The sequence below is a fragment of the Phocoena phocoena genome, chromosome 7, assembly GCF_963924675.1.
Source record: "Phocoena phocoena chromosome 7, mPhoPho1.1, whole genome shotgun sequence".
Taxonomy (NCBI): Eukaryota; Metazoa; Chordata; class Mammalia; order Artiodactyla; family Phocoenidae; genus Phocoena; species Phocoena phocoena.
This window is the reverse complement of record NC_089225.1, coordinates 85,865,144-85,885,147: the sequence shown is the minus strand read 5'-3', so window position 1 is coordinate 85,885,147 and position 20,004 is coordinate 85,865,144. Positions and strand designations below refer to the sequence as shown.

At 40.8% G+C, this 20,004-nt stretch overlaps 1 protein-coding gene across 1 annotated transcript in view; it reads left to right on the top strand.

Moving 5' to 3' along the window:
- The window catches only part of DYTN (dystrotelin), a 51,038-nt gene that overhangs the window by 16,520 nt on the left and 14,514 nt on the right, over nucleotides 1-20,004 (top strand). Inside the window, exons 6-9 of the mRNA XM_065881169.1 lie at nucleotides 2,205-2,276; nucleotides 2,537-2,700; nucleotides 7,172-7,283; nucleotides 8,709-8,857. Coding sequence (XP_065737241.1) covers nucleotides 2,205-2,276; nucleotides 2,537-2,700; nucleotides 7,172-7,283; nucleotides 8,709-8,857 — 497 coding nt within the window. The remainder of the gene's footprint in view (nucleotides 1-2,204; nucleotides 2,277-2,536; nucleotides 2,701-7,171; nucleotides 7,284-8,708; nucleotides 8,858-20,004) is intronic.

The following is a 20,004-nucleotide window of genomic DNA, read 5'->3' as shown; positions in this document are numbered from 1 at the left end:
AGGAAAGAGCTTATCAGACAGGGAATATGATTTAGAAAAACCTATCCAAAATTACCTTTGCTTTGATTTGGCCTTAATAGTAATAGTTTATGTTCATATTGATTGTAATAATTAGTATTTAATGTACTCTGTAAATTCCAAAGAATATGTAAGATGTTCATATTTTTTAAGTGGAGCGATGATTTTTTTTTTTTAATTCCTAAGGTTCAAACATCGTATGTAGTTATTTAAGAGCCGCTCTGGTGGTTGCTGCAGCACATGGGCCCTGTTTTCTGCTGACTCCAGGCATGTTTAGGAGCTACTTCCCCATCAATCCCAACATCTTAGGACTCAAGCTGCGGGGAGCCAGGGAGACTGGGAAAATCTGTCCATCCTTTTGTGCAACCAGGCTTGTTACACTAAGGTGTTGAGGTGGATGTAATGAAAGAAGATGGACGGAGGGGTATTTTCCTCCTCCTGAAATCCTGTGCTGTTTCCTCACTACTACAGCCGGCCCCAGGCTCGCTCCCCATCCAAGAGGCCCTAAAAATCTGCCCTTGTTTCAGGCTCAACTGAGGTCAATGAGCTGCCGCATGGCAGCTCCTGCAGCGCTGTCTCCCCTCCAATGCATTAGTAGGCTTCTGAGAAAGCTGTTAGGAAGGTGGAGATTTGCACGGCAAATTATCATCCCATTTACTACCATTAAGAACACTGAGATGGGTTCCCACAGAAAACTCCAGGCCCTACCGTGTAATCCCAACTCCTCACGCAAGAATCGTCATTATCATTTCAAGTGGTGTTCTGCCTGTGCTGGCATGCTATCCAGCCACACTGCGTCCTTCCGTAGAACACCTGCAAGAAATTAGTCCAATGGGCAATTCATCCACAAAATCTTTGTGCACACACTTAACAGCCAAAAGTGTAGGTTAGAACCCACCACAGAAGTGAATTTTCTTTTGACTGGTGTCAGAATCACAGAGCTGGTAAGTGGGTCCTATCTGATCCACATTCCTTATTTTACAAATGAGGCTAACCCCCTTTCTCAAGGCTCAAGGACGCCATCCAAATAAGTGCTCCAGTTAGCTCATCAGCACTCTCAGGCCAAAGTATGGTTAGTGAGTTATTTTTTCAGACAAAAGCCAAATAAGGCATAGTACTTATTCAGCTGGTGATGGGGTTATTATCAATTTAAAGTACAAGCCATCTTGTCAGGATTACGCAAATGTTTGTTGACTTCTGTCTGGCTAATTGTCAGCAAAGTGGCTCTAAGTGCCACTTTCCTGATTAGAAGAATGTTTATTCGAGTTGATGGACTCAGCAGGGGGGTCTTTGAAATTACTTCTGAGCTTGGGAGCAACGCCTGCTGACAGACTGTGCTGTAGAAGACATCAGATGTGAAACTGGGACCCACAACCAAATGGGCATAAATGGAGGTGACAGGTACATGTATCTGTGCATATAGATAATGTCAGGGCCAAGTCCCTGGCCATCTCGGCAGTCACAAGGGGTTCTCGGTCCCTTAGTTAAACTCCTTAATGGGACTGATTGAAAGATGGAAACCATTGAGTGGGGTAGTATAAACCAAGCCATTGGAATCCACATCAGGACTGGGTGTGACAAAGCTTTGGGAGAACCCCTCAACAGAGTCAGTAGTCTTAGAGTGAGATCTCAATTCTGCAGCTAACTTGCATTTGTTTGTTTGTTTTCTTGCTTGTCTGTTGTACCTTGGACAAAATACCAGATCTCACTTACTCCTTGCTTTAAACAAGGATAATGACTGCCCTACCTCAGAAATTGGGATTTGTGAAAATGAGACGACATGAAAGTGTTTGAAAAGGTTTCCTTAAAACTGCCCTGAACTTTGATACAGTATCGTCGTTACTTGTAATTCATAGGTGCACAAGGGCAAAGAACGATTAAATATTTGACTGGGGTCAAAAGAAGAGAAACAATGCGAGCCCTCCCTGTATTTCCCCCACTGCCAGACTTTCTTCTCACTCCTCCTCCCAGCTCCACTTCTTCCCACTTGTTCATTCATTATCTCTATTCAAACACCGCACAACACCCACACATGTCTTGTTTGCCTAGACTGAGACGGCTCATCCAGCCTCAGACACCAGATACTTGTGACGCCATGGCCGTAAGCGCCACCGCTCAGGCATGACTGGTGGCCACCTATTTCTCCATTTCTTGATCGCTGACGTGGGGTTTCTTGCCTCTTGTAGATCCCGACTGTCATGGGGGAAAGTCGAGCTCTGTGCTCTGTGGAGAGTGCTACACGCAGCTGTTTCCAAGGGGTGAGTGCCATTCACATGTCCCTTGGACCTGGGGGGGCAGACGCCACTGCTGACCCATTTAAATCACAGACCTACTACTCTGCACCGCATCCTAGACAACCTAATTTAGAGGTAGACTTGCCCCGACTTCGCGTGTGGTAAACTTCTTAAGCAGAGCCTACAGAAACAGAGCCAGAAGAGAGGATGAAAATACATTTTCATCTCTACAAGAGACCAAAGTTCTGCCTAGAAACGCATCTGAGTGTGCCATCGTTTTTCAGGTGCTGAGCTCAACAATTAGAGAAGAGAAATTCCTATCCTGGTTACAATCTGAGCCTCCCATCCTCCTGTGGCTCCCGACCTGCTACCGACTGTCAGCCACTGAAATGGTCACTCACCCTGTTCGATGCCGAATCTGCAGGAACTTCCCCATCACAGGACTGAGGTAGAGTCATTCGTCACTATTACATGGACCGTCACTCTCCAAACGGGTCTGGAGTTGGAGCTGCATCTCTCCAGATTATTTTTTTGTGGTCCTTCTCACACATCTAGAACTCAGTTGATTTTGGGGGGTCAGTAATTTCCTGTATGAGTGATCCTGCTTATAATACATTTTATTTTACCTTCTATAATTAATGGAATGTTAAGTTCTATTGACACATACTCTGACCGCTAGATGTTTTTGTTCCTTAAGGGGAAATTTTTTTGTCTTTTGTTACCAAAAAATGCTGTTAAATACTTTGGAACCATCCATAATAATAACAATAACAATAGTTTACATTCTTTGCTTCTTTAAAAGTTTTATTGAAGTATAGTTGATTTACAATGTTGTGTTAATTTCTGCTGTGCAACAAAGTGGTTCAGTTAAACGTATATATATTCTTTTTCATGTTCTTTTCCGTTACGGTTTATCACAGGGTATTGACTATAGTTCTTTGTGCTATATAGTAGGAACTTGTTACATTTGTTAAATGTTGAACAAGTGTTAGGTTGTGTATTTCACATGGATCATTTCGTGTAAAGCCTGTTACAACTCTGTATAAATGTGGTATTATTATGCCTAATTTGCAGAGCCACTAAATAACTTAAACTTAAGCTCACATGGTTAGCAAGTGGCAGAGGCTACCGACCGAATCCAGGGTGCCTGCTTTGCAACCGTGATGCTCTGCTGCCGCCTTGTGCAGACAACTGAGAACATTCCTTGAACCCAGAGGAATGATGAGGCTTTGTGGAAGCAGCTCACGCCAGAGCTTCTCTGGCCTCGAGGAAAAGGCAGATTTGAAAGCTAGGTTTGGACATTGGAGATTCAGACCTTTCCACAGCTTTGAGGATGACAGTCAAAATCCCATATTAGGGAAAGGGTGTTGTAGTTCTCTTGTCAATAAAACAATAAAGGGCATCCCTGGTGGCGCAGTGGTTGAGAGTCCACCTGCCGATGCAGGGGACACGGGTTCGTGCCTTGGTCCAGGAAGATCCCACATGCCGCAGAGTGGTTGGGCCCGTGAGCCATGGCCACTGAGCCTGCGCTTCTGGAGCCTGTGCTCCACAACGGGAGAGGCCACAACAGTGAGAGGCCCACGTACTGCCAAAAAAAACCCAAAAAAACAAAATCAAAAAGTGCCGCTGTGTGACTTTTCCTTTCTCCTAGAAATCTGAGGCAATGTACAGTTTTCATATATGCAGACAGCTGCGTGATCTGGGCGTGGCCTTTAACCTTTCTAGACCTTGGTTTCTCTGTAAGCAAGAGGAAAGGTGGGTCAAATGATGACTTAGACTTCTTTTAGCTGTAACCTTCTGAGTCTATTAGAAATTGCTTGAATGTATTACAGTTCTAACCTTAAACCTGTGTTTTTGGCTCTCAGAAAACTCCAGCAATAGCCTCAAGGCTTTTAGTTTCAGTGAGATTCATAAAGACATTTTAGAGCAGAAGTGTTTGCAGATCTGGAAGTATAGCATGAAGAGGCAAAGACTTGACCTCCTAAAGTAAGAGAAGCTATAAAGCCCAGAGCTTTTTCCTAAGCCAAGTGTTCAATTTTAGCAGAATGTGTCACATTTATGCCCTGTAATAGCCATGTAACCTTGAAATGAAATTAGAGGGAAAAAAGTTGGTTCTCTATGAGTAAAGCCATCAACAACAGACCAATCTCATTATCCACACTGCACCGTTTCTCACACACCTGTCAGTAGTTTCAGAGCATGGAGGAAATAAGCCAAGATTAGGGTCAGTGTATTGTCCTAACGAGTCAACTGTAACCATACAGTAATGCTAGGACAGGTGGCTCATCAAATCATCTTTATAAAAAATACTTTATGTTATAGACTTCATGTCTCCCCAGTTACGCATGCTGAATAATTTTCAAAGCTTTGTAAAAACTTTGCAAGGCCGAGAGGGCAGGGTTTACTAGCCCCATTTTCTTCGTTGAAGAAACTGTCACGCATTTAATTTCAACTAATGTTCCTTGAAAACCTGCGTTATTCCAGGTATCTTCAAAACAATGAGCTTAAGTTTCCATTTCAAGGTCACCTAGTAACAGTGGCATGTGACTCAAACTCAAGTCTCCTGCCTTGGTGGTCTATTAACAGGGGTTAAAATAGCTGGCTCTCCATTTAGATGGTATCCCTGGGCTCAAAACCTAATGTTACCACTTACTATGTAGTTGTGTAACTTTGTGCAATTGTTTAAACTCTCTTTGAATCAGTTTCTTCAAATGAGGGTAATAATAAGAATGCCTTGCCTTAAAGAACTTTCATGGGGATTAACTATGTCAATGCATGTCCACTGCCTGCTACATAGTAAGGGCTCAAAAATGTTTGCAACTGTGATAGCCCTTCAACACTCTGTATTAATATCCTACCCTGGGACTAGATGTCAGGGACGGCAGTGAACAAGGACTGTGAGAGTTGGTCTCATGGCATTTGCACCCTCCTGCTCTGCCTTCCAATGACTTTGGTCAGAAGCCCTTCTGCCATCTGGCCTCAGGAACATTGCAAGTGGTTTTTTTTGTTTGTTTTTTTTTGCGGTACGCGGGCCTCTCACTGCTGTGGCCTCTCCCGTTGCGGAGCACAGGCTCCGGACGCACAGGCTCAGCGGCCATGGCTCACGGGTCCAGCCGCTCCGCAGCACGTGGGATCTTCCCGGACCGGGACACGAACCCGTGTCCCCTGCCGGCAGGCGGACTCTCAACCACTGCGCCACCAGGGAAGCCCCATTGCAAGTTTTTATTCCTCCATTCTCCACAGTTACCTGTAGGTCTGATAGGTCTGAAAAGCGCTAACCCTTCTTCTTCACCCCAGTCTGCATTACTTTACTCCTCATCTTTCTACCTGGGATTTCCTCTACTTTAATCTCCCACCCAGCATTCTATGCCTAGCATGAGTCTCAGCTCTTCCAGAAAAATTTATCAGACCATACCAGCTCCCAGGGTTGTCCCCAATCTCTCCTACAGCATGTATTTTCCATGCCTCTTACTCGGCACTTCATCACACAGTATCTAATTTTGCTAGTTAGTACCTCAAGCTTCCATATCATGTCTTTGCAGCCAGATATGAAATTTGAAGAGCATAGGAATCTTGTCATAGTTTAATTTTTATAACTTTGAAGATCGGGGTTGAAAACTCAAATGCTATTGGGGGCAAGGCAAGGAGTATAAATGAGGGCAGTAGTCTGGGGAGGGACTGTCTTAAAGGTGTAGCTGCCCCCTTGCCCTCGCCCGTCACTGCCATTGATGGGGAAGACCCTACTTTATGCCACATCCTCTGTAGTTGAAGAAGGGACTTAAAATAGCAGGAAAAAAGTATAGATCCCTGATATTTTGCAGACAAACAATATGATCCCACTCATCCTTAAAAGTTACTAATTCGGGCTTCCCTGGTGGTGTAGTGTTTGAGAATCTGCCTGCTAATGCAGGGGACACGGGTTCGAGCCCTGGTCTGGGAGGATCCCATATGCCACAGAGCAACTAGGCCCGTGAGCCACAACTACTGAGCCTGCGCGTCTGGAGCCTGTGCTCCGCAACAAAAGAGGCCGCGATAGTGAGAGGCCTGCGCACCGCGATGAAGAGTGGCCCCCGCTTGCCACAACTAGAGAAAGCCCTCGCACAGAAACAAAGACGCAACACAGCAAAAATAAATTTAAAAAAAAAAGTTACTAATTCATGACTATGAGGTCTCACCAGCCCTCCCCAATATCACAACATGTTCCCTGAGTGCCCAGAGACACCCTTCCCTACCAGAGTGTCTCAAGATTTCCGCCTGTCTTTCTGATCACAGGAGATTTAAGATTGTAACTGTCCATAACAGAAAGTCTGCAACACTGATGTGTTAAGAAACGTGGGTGTGGTGGTCACTCAGTCTTGGCTGGTGAGGAACTCCCTCTCTTCCACATTATTCTTTCCTACATACAGATTTCTGATAAATGACACATTTATTGTAGATTTTTATCTATGGTTTTATTTTCCCCAACACCACACAAGAATGCAGGTCCAATATCATCATATCTCACACATTTTCCAGAGAAGCTAGAATTCAAACTTTTTGGAAATCTCCCAGTTTCCTTTAAGTTGGCAATTAAATTCAAATTACCTGAATGAATTATGCAGCTACACAAATGTGGCTGCAGACTTAAGGGTCTATCCTAAAGGTTGTAGCACATAATACCCTGCATATAAAAGACACTTGGTGTTTGGGGGGGCGGGGTGGAGAGGATGAATCCGGCCTCTATATGACAGTTTGTTGACAAAACTATATTAATTTAATGTCATGTTATAAAAATGCCAACAAAAGAAGACAACTTTATACTCACTCGATAGCTCAGACACCTCCTGTATATTTTAGGGTGCCTATTCTCCACCTGAATAATACTTTCTTTGCTCACCTCCTAGCAGTGATGTAAGTCACATTTCCATTTTAATTGGCAGATACTGCTGTCTGAAGTGTCTCAACTTTGACATCTGTCAGATGTGTTTCTTATCTGGTCTTCAGAGCAAGTCCCACCAGAAGTCTCATCCTGTGATTGAGAACTGCATCCAGGTAACATCTAATGCCATGTACCAAGCTATTCATGAATCTTATCAGTGAAAGCTACAGCAATTAAAAAACTTTTCCTCCTGGAAAACCACAGGTTCTGCTCCTTTCATACATATAATATTTAAGACTAAGGAAGTGGCAAGCTCAACCTTAAATATCTCTCAATATACACATACTTTCTTTACACTGTAGATTTTAATAAACCTTTTGGGGATAAGAAAAGGCCAGAGTCTAATCTGAAGCCATTGACTCCTACTGTGTACTAGAAAATATCTGAGCGGTAAGAGGGGAGAGGCGTTGGAAATGGATACAAATTCAAAAGAAAAAGCCCTGGTTTGGTAAAATGATGCATCAAGGCCTCTAGTTGTTAGTACATTTTGGGAATTTTCTTTTTTAACATGTCTTTTCCTGAGCACTAAAACTCAAGAAATTTTTTCCTTAGGAGAAACAAAAGAGAAAGATTTCTATCTCAGTTTTGACTGGAAAAGTGTAAAACTAAGACTTCATAGCTGACTTTCAAAATATTTTAAAGAAAATTATAATAGAGAATTCAGCTCTTGCTAAGAAGAAAGAGAAATAGGATAATTTTAAAGCAGAGAGCATTTCAATTTTTCCAGAAAGAACACTCTCTTTTCATCACTGAGTATTAATCCGTTTCTCCATGCAGATGGCCTCATCTCCAAATTTCACAATAGTGAAAAATATTGATTAATTACCTTTACTGAGGACAGTTCTCCCCTCATTCTCTCTTTACCATGAATGGTCCACAAAAGTCATGTGCCTCAATCTTGCCAAATAATTTTCAATGGATATTGCTTTACTAAATTTTATTAACCCAGATCCTCAGATTATTGGCCTATGATCCTCTTGTTTCTAAAAGTCTGGGGAGAAATAGGGCTTATCGATATTAGACTGACACCATGTGGTCATTTTGTTATTACACTTTAGATTTCAAGGGTTGAATATTTTTAATTATAGGTCTCGTTGCTTTGTTTCCTTTTGCCTTACCTGTGGGGGGGACTTCAGGTGGTCTGAGAATCCACTGATATTTTATACAAGACTAAATGTATGAGGATTTTTCTGGAAATAAAATCTCGGAGGAATCCTCCAAATTAGTAACCACAGGCTGAGTCTTCTTTCATACCTTCTTCTAGCTTTAACCTTCCCCATTCCTGGGTTGCTCTAAGCAAGAGGAGTTTTTGTAGAAGTTGGGGGGTATTTAATTCGGAAACATATACTATATGTATGTATATAGAGAGAGGATGTGAAGAAATTCAGGTAGTAATGAAGTAAGATGATTTTTCTGTGGACATCACGGTAAGGGAAATAATTTCAGAAACTTCCATGGCGGCCAATCCACCCACGTAAGGAAAGAAGACCACTTTAAGACTGATCTGACGCCCCTTGTTCTGTTGGCCATTCCAGCAGATGTCAACAAAAGACAATACAAAACTCTTCCTCAGGACCCTCAGAAACAACCTGCTCCAAGGGCGCTGTAGGAGGAAAGAAGCTGCGAGAAGGCAGTGGCTGCTGGACCAGGTGAATCCAAGGGATGTGGCTAACCAGGCACAGGCCAGGTGAGTGTTTCCGAGTGACAGTCGTGCAGGTTAGCAACCCAGATCCTGTGTACTAGGTTATGAAGCCAGCAAGCAGGGGAGGGGTAAATATGCTGTTGCCCTCTAGAAGCGACCTTTAATTTTAAAGTAGACCGCGAGACAGAAATACCTTTAAGTGGCCCATCCAATCATTTAGAGTTATCCCAACTAAAGACCTCAGACAGACACAGAAGATTGTTAATATTAGAGTATTTGAATAACTTTCTCCAACATCTTTCTTTTTTGTTGGGTTACTTTTGAAAGCCTAATTCAGAATTAATACTTATTTTTTATAAAAGGAAAAGAAAGACACATTCTATTACTCACAGGTGAGTACTATTCACATTTCAGCATTACCAGATCAGGAATTATGCTACAGATACAACTTTTCGACCTTTTCTCCATTTACATAAAATGGAGAGCATTTTCCCTGTCATTAGCTTCCAAAATATCATTTCAATGCCCTCACTCTTATCCTTATAAGGAAGTGCCGTAATTCACAAGTAATCCCTTAACATTTTGGTTATTTTCAAATTTTGCCCCCCACCAAAATTCTGTAGTCAACATCCCTACACACGCATTTTCTTATATTTTATTAAGAAAAATTCTCTCAGGTAAAACCATTGCATCAAAAGTTGTGAATTTTGTTAATCCTCAAAATTCAGAATGCCAAACTGCTTTAGAGGGTCATCTCAAAGGATGTCCCAGCACCACTGGTATCTGAGATCGCCCATCATATACCTGAGCACCAGCCTAAAGATGACTTTTTAAAAATCTTCATGGGGCTTCCCTGGTGGCGCAGTGGTTGAGAGTCCACCTGCCGATGCAGGGGACATGGGTTCGTGCCCCGGTCTGGGAAGATCCCACATGCCGCGCAGCGGCTGGGCCCAGTGAGCCATGGCCGCTGAGCCTGCGCGTCCGGAGCCTGCGCGTCCGGAGCCTGTGCTCCGCAACGGGAGAGGCCACAACTGTGAGAGACCCGCGTACCGCAAAAAAAAAAAAGTCTTCATGACCTTAACTACTGAAGTAACTCCTTCTTTATAATTTAAAATTTCAGAAGATAAAGGAAAGAGGTACTGTTTCCATGGGATTATGATGATCAGACTTTTGGGAGAAGAAAACCCAGAATAATTCATTCACTCTTATTTTACCTACCAGAAGTATAAGAATAGATCACTTTAATCAAATTGGTATTCATTTATTAATTTCTTTTGTAATTCTCTAAACTTTTCTCAGACATCTACCAGCATATTTCCTTCTCGATCCCAGACCCTATTTCTGTGGTCATTTTGTCACTTTTTACAGTTGGTATAATTTAATGTATTTTTACAGTTCTTTAAAGGGAAAAAAAATGCATGTTGACTTCGCATTAGATGCCACGCCTTATACCTGTACCACATTTTCCTAGCAGGTGGTTATCAATGTATTCTTTTTTTTTTTTTTTTTAATTTTTGGCTGCATCGGGTCTTCGTGGGCTTTTCTCTAGTTGCGGCGAGCGGGGGCTACTCTTCAGTGCACGGGCTTCTCATCGCAGTGGCTTCTCTTGTTGCAGAGCACAGGCTCTAGGCGCGCCGGCTTCAGTAGTTGTAGCAAGTGGGCTCAGTAGTTGTGGCTCGCGGGCTCTAGAGCGCAAGCTCAGTAGTTGTGGCACACGGACTTAGTTGCTCCACGGCATGTGGGATCTTCCTGGACCAGGGCTCTAACCTGTGTACCCTGCATTGTCAGGCAGATTCTTAACCACTGTGCCACCAGGGAAGCCCCAATGTATTCTTAAGGTTAGAGAATTTGGATATCATCTTGATGTATAGCTTTAATAGAGTACAAATAATTTAAATTAAAACATAGAAACAAAGATATCAGATGCCAATTCATCTGTCTTCTTCAGGCCATTTATTTCACCTTTCCCTGACAGAGTGACAGTAAATTAAGACAATTAATCAGCTGGATTTATTGAATACTTGAGATCTTGTCTAAATTCCTCCATGCTCATAGTTAGAACACAAAGATCCATGCTCTTATGTGCATTTCTTTTGGCCACAGAAGCCTGCCTGATCTTTTACAAATTCAAAATATGATGGCATTCCTCACGCACTGATTTTTCCCAAACTTCTGTGCCTTAAACCCCTTCATTAGCTTCCCATTGTTTTTAGCTAAAACCTAAAAGTTGTAAGATGACTTAGAAAACTCCTGCATGTTTGAGCTACCCTGGGAACCTCTCCAGTGTCATCTCCCCACCAACCTCTGTGCTCCAGCCCTGATTCCTCCCTTCTCCCCATAAGACTAAGCCAGATCCCCCCACTCTTAAGACGTAAACCTTTACTTTAAAGAATTCATATTCCTAGGGCTTCTCTGGTGGCGCAGTGGTTGAGAGTCCGCCTACCGATTCAGGGGACGCGGGTTCGTGCCCCGGTCCGGGAAGATCCCACATGCCACGGAGCGGCTGGGCCCGTGAGCAATGGCCGCTGAGCCTGCGCATCCGGAGCCTGTGCTCCGCAACGGGAGAGGCCACAACAGTGAGAGGCCCGCGTACCGCAAAAAAAGAATTCATGTTCCTAGACCACTTCTCTGTATGACTTGACGCCTGCCTCCTAAATAGTTGCAAAAGTTCTGCTCAAATGTCATCTCATCCTTAAGGCCTTTCCTGACCACCCATTTATCATTTTAGCCCCTGTCCCCACTCTGGCACTCGCAATCCTCCTCCCTTGCTTTATTCTTCTTCAAAGCACTTCATCAGCATCTGACGTTATATAAATTTCACTTTTATTTAAAAATTTTTTTTTCGATAATGTAAGCTCCATCGGGGGAAGAAACTTTTATTGTTTCCAGTTGTATTTCCAGAATCTGTAAAAATGTCTGAATATGATAAATGCTCAATAAGTGTTTGTTGAATGACTGACGGACCAAGTAATAAAATGGATGGATGCATGATGGAGGGATTAATGGATTGATTGATAAAGTGGGTCTTTTAGAATGGGGTATGAAAGTGTCTCAAGGAGTAATTACCCAGTGTTGGAAGATGTTAGTGAAGTTTGAACCTTTGACAGAGAGACGCAGAAGTCTTGCTCTCAGCCAACTCTGTGTGTGGCCTCGGGGACTGTTTCTAAGACTTGGTTTCTTCACCTGAGAATAAGGAACACCTGTCCTTCCTATTCCCAGAGTAATATTTGTGGAGACAAGATGAGGAAAGGGAATTGCACGTCCTACGCAAAGCTAAACGTTCTTTAAATGTTGGTGTGTTATATTCTGTTCACCAGAGTACAATTGAGTTGTTCACCAAAGTAAAATTCTAACGGAATAATTTCCACTTTAGCCTAGATACTGATGAATTCAAAAATTCTGATTAGTGATTGGTCAAGGAGAAATTAATGTGGAATATTACTATTTTACATTGTGATAATAGGTTAAATCATATCCTTGCTATCTATTAAGTTGGCACATTGGTACTGACCATCTTCTAAGAGATTCATGGTTATTGCCAAATGGTAATATTGAATTCATTCATTGATTCAGCAAACATTCTTCATCCTAATAAGCCTCTTTCCTTTTAATGTGGATTCCATGCAATAGCTTACACTGATAATATTTTCACTTACAAAAACATAACTGAAATCCAGGTACCAAATATCACCATTATTATTATATTTTTGGGGGGACATTCTTACAAATATACTAAAAACTAAAAAAGAATATAAAAACTGTGAAAAAACACACAAAATTATTTCCATTTACAGCTAATATGATTGTGAATCCCCAAGAAACCACAAGTAACTCTAGCAAAAACTGTAGAATTAATTGGTTGTGAGTGGTGGAAAATAAAATATGTATGCACAAATAGCTCTTCACTATATCAGCAATAGCTAGCTAGAAATTTTATCAAAATCCCGTTTACAATATCTGTAAAATTATTTTTAAAAGAAACTAGAAAATAATTAACAAAAAAGATACAAAACCCATATAAGGAAAGCTGTAATATTTGATTGAATATACAGAAAATAAGACCTGAGCAAAAGGGAGAAACATAGCAAATTCCTAAAAGAGAAGACACTAACATAACAATGTACGCGATTCAAAAATTAACCTTAAAATCAGTACTCTCGATGCTTCTTTGGTCATTTGCAGACATGCACAGACTGGCAAAAACATGTGAGTTGCCTGATGCACAGCTGAGGTAGAACTGAGTGACACCCTGCCTTCTGATTTCTGCCCTTGTAGTATAAACACATGTCCTTTACACAGTCTATCTTGTGCCATGTTTTTCACATTTTTGTGCTTTTTGTTGGTGATTTCACTGTTGCAAATAGCCTCCAAACGTGGTGCTGAAGTGCTGGCTAGCGTTCCTAGGCGCGAGAAGGCTATGATGTGTTTTAACAAAAAATACGTGTGTGAAATAAGCTTCGTTCAGACACGAGTTACATGGGTTCAATGTTAATGAATCAACAGTAAACATTAAACAGTATACATATATCTTTAAATAGAAACACATGGGGGGTGGGATGAATTAGGAGATTGGGATTGACATATATACACTAATATGTATAAAATAGATAACTAATAAAAAAAGAAAAGAAAAGAAACACATGAAAAACAAGGTTATATATTGATAGGTTGATGAAAATTTTCTGACCACAGACTTCCAAGATCCTAACCCTGTGTTTCCCCCAGGAGCCATCGTTCAGTTTCCACTAATTCATTGTTCACATGACTGCAAAGAGCATAGCTACCATGGATAATAAGAATGAACTGCATTTAAATTAAATGCATTTCCAAATAGAATCATGATGTTTTTTAAATAAGATAAAATAAATTTGAAGACATGTTGAAATAATAAAGGTACAAGGATATTTAAAATTGTGGAAATAAAAAATAGTGAGAGGGGCAGGACAGGAATAAAGACGCAGACGTAAAGGATGGACTTGAGGACATGGGGAGGGGGAAGGGTAAGCTGGGACGAAGTGAGAGAGTGGCATGGAAATATATACACTACTAAATGTAAAACAGATAGCTAGTGGGAAGCAGCTGCATAACACAGGGAGATCAGCTCGGTGCTTTGTGACCACCTAGAGGGGTGGGATAAGGGGGGTGGGAGGGAGGGGATATGGGGTTATATGTATACGTATAGCTGATTCATTTTGTTATACAGCAGAAACTAGCACAACATTGTAAAGCAATTATACTCCAATAAAGATGTTAAAAAAATATTGTGAGAAGGGTTGTTCTTCAACAGACGTTAAAACTTACTCTAGAGCCACCATGACCAAATAATATAGTATAAATCAGAAATGGGTATATTGATCTGAGGATAAGAATACAAAATTTGATTAATGATCCAAGCATAAATGAGAGCCTGACATATGAGAAAGGTGGTATTTCAGTTCAGTGGAAAAAGATGCATAACTGGCTATCCATCAGGTATCCATTGTTTTGCCCCATAAACGAAAATAAATTCCAAATTGATTGAAGTTTAAATGTAAAAATAGTTTAAAATAAAAATATTAGAAAAATTTAGGAAACCTGGGGTTAGAGGAGACCTTTCTAAGCAAGACAACAAAATAAGGAATCATGAAGTAATAGAAACACACATATATATGACGACATGCGAATGTAGACATTTTCTCATGGTAAATGATATTATAAACAAAATCAAAAATAAGTCTCAGACTTGGAAAAATATTTTCACTAAGAGGATAAACTATGCTATGGAAAGGTCCCTACAAACTGATAGGAAAAACTGAAAAGGAAAAAGAAGGAGAAGGAGAAGATGAAGAAGAGGAAGAGGAAAAGAAGAAGGAAGAGGAGAAGGAAACGGAAATAAGGAAGAAGAAAATGAGGAAGAGGAGAGTGAGGGTGAGGAGGAAAAGACTCCAAGTATATAAATAGGCAAAATCACAGAAGAGGAATTCCACATGGCCATGAAACACACAAAGATATGCTCATCTTAACTAGTGGTTAGACAAATGCCAATGAAAGGAACAATGAGATATTATCACTTTCTTTAACAGAATGACAAAGAGTAAATGAATAACGTCCAGTGCTGGTGAACATGGAAGAAATTAGGTGCTCTTGACATTTGGTTGAAGTACAAATGGCTATAGACTTTTCAGAAAAAATCTGAAAAATAATTCATTCAATAAATCTTTAGTGAACACTCTTCTAGGCACTTGGGATATATCAGGGAACAAAAGAGATGAAGATCTCACGGAGCTTTCATTCTACTGGGGAAACTAGACAATTAAAAATAGGCATATACATGAATTATAATAATATATTAGAAGCTAAAAGTACTAAAGTAAAAGAAAGAACGAAGAGCCAGGTAAGAGAGAGCAAGACTTAGAGGGAGTGTTGGTAGCAAATTTAAGGAGGTGAGGGAATGAATCTTACAGGTACCTGCGAAAGCATACCGCTAGCTGAGACACACACAGGAATGTGCCTGGCAGCTCCAAAGAACAGCAAGGAAGCTAGTGTGGCTGAACGGAGCGAAGGAGGAAATATTGACAATAGCCTAAAGGGGGCAGCGTAGAAGCAAGGCTATATAAATATTTTCCTAAATTTTTTCCTAATGTTTCTATTTTGAATTTTAATTTAAATGTTCAACCCATTTGAAATTTATTTTAGCAAAGGTCTAGCTTGCTTTCTTTCAGGTGGATAGCCAATCTATCTTTTCCCACTTCAATGAGATACCAACTTTGTCATATATTAGGGTTCCTTATATACTTGAATCAATTCATAAAATTTATATTCTCTTCCTCAGATCTAGAGGTCAATTCTAGACCTCTAGGTCTAGAATTATATTATTTAGGGTTCCTTATATACTTGAATCAATTCATAAAATTTATATTCTCTTCCTCAGATCTAGAGGTCAATTCTTGTGCATATACTAGATGTATGGTCATGGTGGTGCTATATTAAGTAGAAGGATAAAGTTGCTGTCATCTGAAATAGGGGAGGCTATCGGTGGAACAGAATCATAGGGCAAGATCAGGAGTTCAGTTTGGAACATGTTAAGATTGACGTGTCTCTCAGACATCCACATGGAGATGTTGAGTAAGCAGTTTTCCACTCGTGTCCGGAATTTGGGAGAAAGTCTATTGGAGATCAAATTTGTGAATTTTTGACATACATGTTTGTTTTTGTTTTTGTTTTTGTTTTTTTTTGCGGTACGCGGGTCTCTCACTGTCGCGGCCCCTCCCGTTGCGGAGCACAGGCTCCGGATGCGCAGGCTCAGCGGCCATGGCTCACGGGCCCAGCCGCTCTGCGGCATGTGGGATCCTCCCGGACTGGGACACGAACCCGTGTCCCCTGCATCGGCAGGCGGACTCTCAACCACTGCGCCACCAGGGAAGCCCGACATACATGGTTTTTAAAGCCATGGGATTGTATGAGATCACCAAATAGACAGTGTAGATGGAGAAGAGAGGAAAACCGAGAACTGAACCATGGGACACTCCACATGACACAGTTGGAGAGAAGGTGAAAAACCAGCAAGGGAGGCTGAGAAAGAGTGATGGATGAGGCAAGAGGAAAACCAAGAATGAGGAATCCTGGAAGACAGGTAAAGAGAGTGTTTCAGGGAGGAGGGCATGGTCTACAGTGTCAAATGCTGCTGCTGGGTCAAGTAAGAATTGACCTTTGGATTTAGCACTGAGGAGCTCATTGATGACCTCAAAAAGAGTATTGTAGGACAGTGGTTGTAGAAAAAAACCAGACCAGAGGCAGTTTAAGAGAGAATGAGAGTTGAGGAATTCAAGACACCAAACAAGAAAATTCTTTCCAGGATTTTTTTTTTTTGCTATAGAGGGAACAAAGAGCTAGTGTAGGTAGTAGAGTATCTGAAGTTAAGAGAAATGTTTGGTTATGATGGGGAAAATAACGGCATGTTAGTATACTGAAGGGGATGAGTTTGTAGCAGGAAAACTTGATGATCTGGTGCAAGAGAGGGGAATTGTTGGAGCAATGTCATTCGGCAGCCAAGGGGGGATGGAATCTATGCACATGTGGAGAGATTGGCTTTAGAAGAATGGTACCTACTAAACATAAAAATGTACACAAGATTTGGCCCTTGATCCATTTTTGGAACTCTGTCCTATAGGAATAAGAGCATTACTACATAGAAAATAAGATAAACCTTGTAGCATTGGAGGGTGGGGCACTAAACAAACAAACTGAAGATCCACTGGTAGATAAATGGTCGATTATATATGATACAACACACAAGAAAACATAGTGAATCTACTTAAGGACAAATTTTAGCACCTATCTACTATACTAGAGGGCCTTCATCATCATACATTAAGAGAAAAAGGCAAGTGGCAGAATTATGTGTATGGAATGATGCCATTTTTGTTTCAAAAACAAATTCAATATGTACTTTGCTGTTTGTAAGCATCTGTGTGAACGCAGAAGATGGTGTTGAACAACCTCAAGGTGTTAAAATGATTTGAGACGGGGTAGGAATAGAGTGTGTTACTCAGAAGCTGTGTGACAAAGAAGTCATGGGTTACGCTTTTTTCTACCCCAAAGTGCCCACTCCTTAAACACATAATTAAAGTGTACCAGAGTAATCGCTTCTTTCCCTATACTCTCATTGCATTCTGTAGAAATAATCACACTATGTCAGAAATGATTGTGTATTTGTCTGTTCATTACATGTAAAGTCTCTGTGAGCAGGGAGTTCTCTGCTTTTTTTAAAAGAAGTCTTTTTATCTGCAATAACTCAAGATGGTAAGATGCTTCAAATAGTTTTTGAATAAGGGAACGAAATTAAATGGAATTGTATAAAATGGAATATGCCTGACCTTAAACTAGTCTATTCTATGCTCTTTTAGACATGACATAATAAACACACATCTGCACTTAGAACCCCTAGTATCTGACCTGGACAAGATGACCTGGGGGATTTTCTGTAGTCATCCCTGAACTTCTCTGCATTCTCATTTTTAGATTATCAAGAAGGAGGGAAACGGAATTTTTGTTCCTATTATTGGCTATTTAGCTCTATATCAACTAATAGTTGGAAAAGAGCACAGAGGAAAAAGTTGAACTACTTTATTGCTATTTTGGGATATTAAATTGACTAGCTGATTTGACATTTTCTAAAAAGACTCTCCTCAATGTCATACCTGATCATTAAAAATTATTACAACCTCTCATAAAAGTCTACTTTTATAACAGGCACTCCATTCAGTACAATAGATCTGAAGCACCAAGGTATGTAAGTCCAACTAGACCAGTAGAAACAGCAGCCACAGAGGCCTTCAAACAAATACCTCAAAGAGTATCTCTGGCTCAACAAACCAACGGCAGTAGCACACATCATCAGGTGAGTCCGAAGGGGAAAAGAACAATTAAGGCACAGTTAACGGATAAAGTTTAGCTTTGAGGGGGCTCTTCCCAAGTCTACATCCTAAAGGGAAGCTGTATTCAATTTTGATATTTTTAAATTACTCCAGTGTCCATAGATACTAAGTCTCTGCCCGAAACTTCTAAATATAGCTTACTTACAGACAAGGCTTTCTTCTGCCCACAATACCTTAACTTGACTCTTCACTGTCTAAGATTCAATGTAATTAAAAAGTAGGGAAAAAGGGAAAATTAGTTCATCTGTACATAAAGAAAATGTTCAGGAATTTTCAAAGGGAAGAGATGAGAGAGGAAAGTGAAAGAAACATAAGAGGGAAGAAACTTTTTTTAAAAACTCAGTGAAATTTTTTTCATCAAAGGAATTAGAAATGCTTCTTTTTTTTTTTTTTAAGCGTACAGTCTGCAACTCCTTTATCATGTTTTCAATCAGTTGTTGACTTGCCCTCCCACGTGCAACTCCACTTGTAGGTGTCCCTTCATCAGTACAGTCAGATCCTAAGGGAGGTCTTCAAAATATGATCATCTGTGATGTTTTTCAATCATCAAAGAGAAATTCGAGTTCTCATACTACAGTTGCTCCTGGTAGAAGTGTGAAGAGGAGCATAAGTCTTGTGACCACCCAGGAATGAGCAGCCTATGCACTGCCTCTGGGCGAGGTTTTTCAGGTCTGTGTGCGTTTTCATCAGCAGCTCATGCAGCTGCACCACTCAGACACCCCTCACTGCACATCCAAGAACGCCTCTGGCTGGAGTGCCGGGCAGAGAGCAGGAGTTACATGTGTGGGGACAAATGAAGAGCTGCTCCATTTCCTGCTTCGAATAAAAGAAGAAAAAAAGCCATTTTCACAATGAGACAGGTTGTTTCACTTTAACATTGCTTCGTTCTGAGGCAAGAAATTTAAAAGAGGTTTTGCTTTCCCTCCTTTATTTCACTTTCTTTTTACTCCCTGTCACCTCTTTCTCATTTTTAAAGTTGCTACAGGCTATCTTTTGTATGTAATACGTTTCTTTCTTTGATTCAAAAGAAAAACGTTTTTAATTATACAAATAAGACCTGAATCTGTTTGCCTTAAAGAAAGTTAAAATACTACAGATAAGGGTAAAGTCCTTTTCAGCCCTAATTCCCAGCCCACATCTGGTCCCGAGTTTTCCAGAGGTAATCTCTTTGGGGTATATCTTTGCAGACCTTATACTATGCATCCAAATATTCAAATATTCGTACATGTGTGTGCCCAAAGAAGGCAAATTGTTAGTATCTATTAAACTTAAAACCTGGGAACCTTGCACATGTATGCACAAGGAGGCATGTACCACTTTGCTCATTGCTTATGATTCTGAAAAGTTGAAAATAGCTTAGTGTCTTTCCATTGCAAATGACTAAATAAACCATGGTATCTATTCTCTGGATATACCACGGTAGGTCCATATGTGCTAACCTGAAATGCTTCTCAGTTGCATAATGATATGTACCGTATGATAACATTGATATTAATGATGTAAAGCTCACTGATTCAAAGTGATCTATGCTAGGCATGTAGAAACTGTTTGAATATTTGAATGAAGAGGCAGAGAGGCACCGGTCACTCAGAAGGGCCACAAAGAGCACGTAACAACCAGAGAATGTGACTTCAAGTCTGTAGCTCACTTTTTCTCCCTTCCCTACTCTCTTCCTCTTGTAGGCTGTTCCCATGGAAGAATGTTCTCAAGGTGGCCAGTCCCTCTTCAGATCATTTGTAGGGAGGAGAAAAGGCCACAGAGTAAAGCCACAGCTGC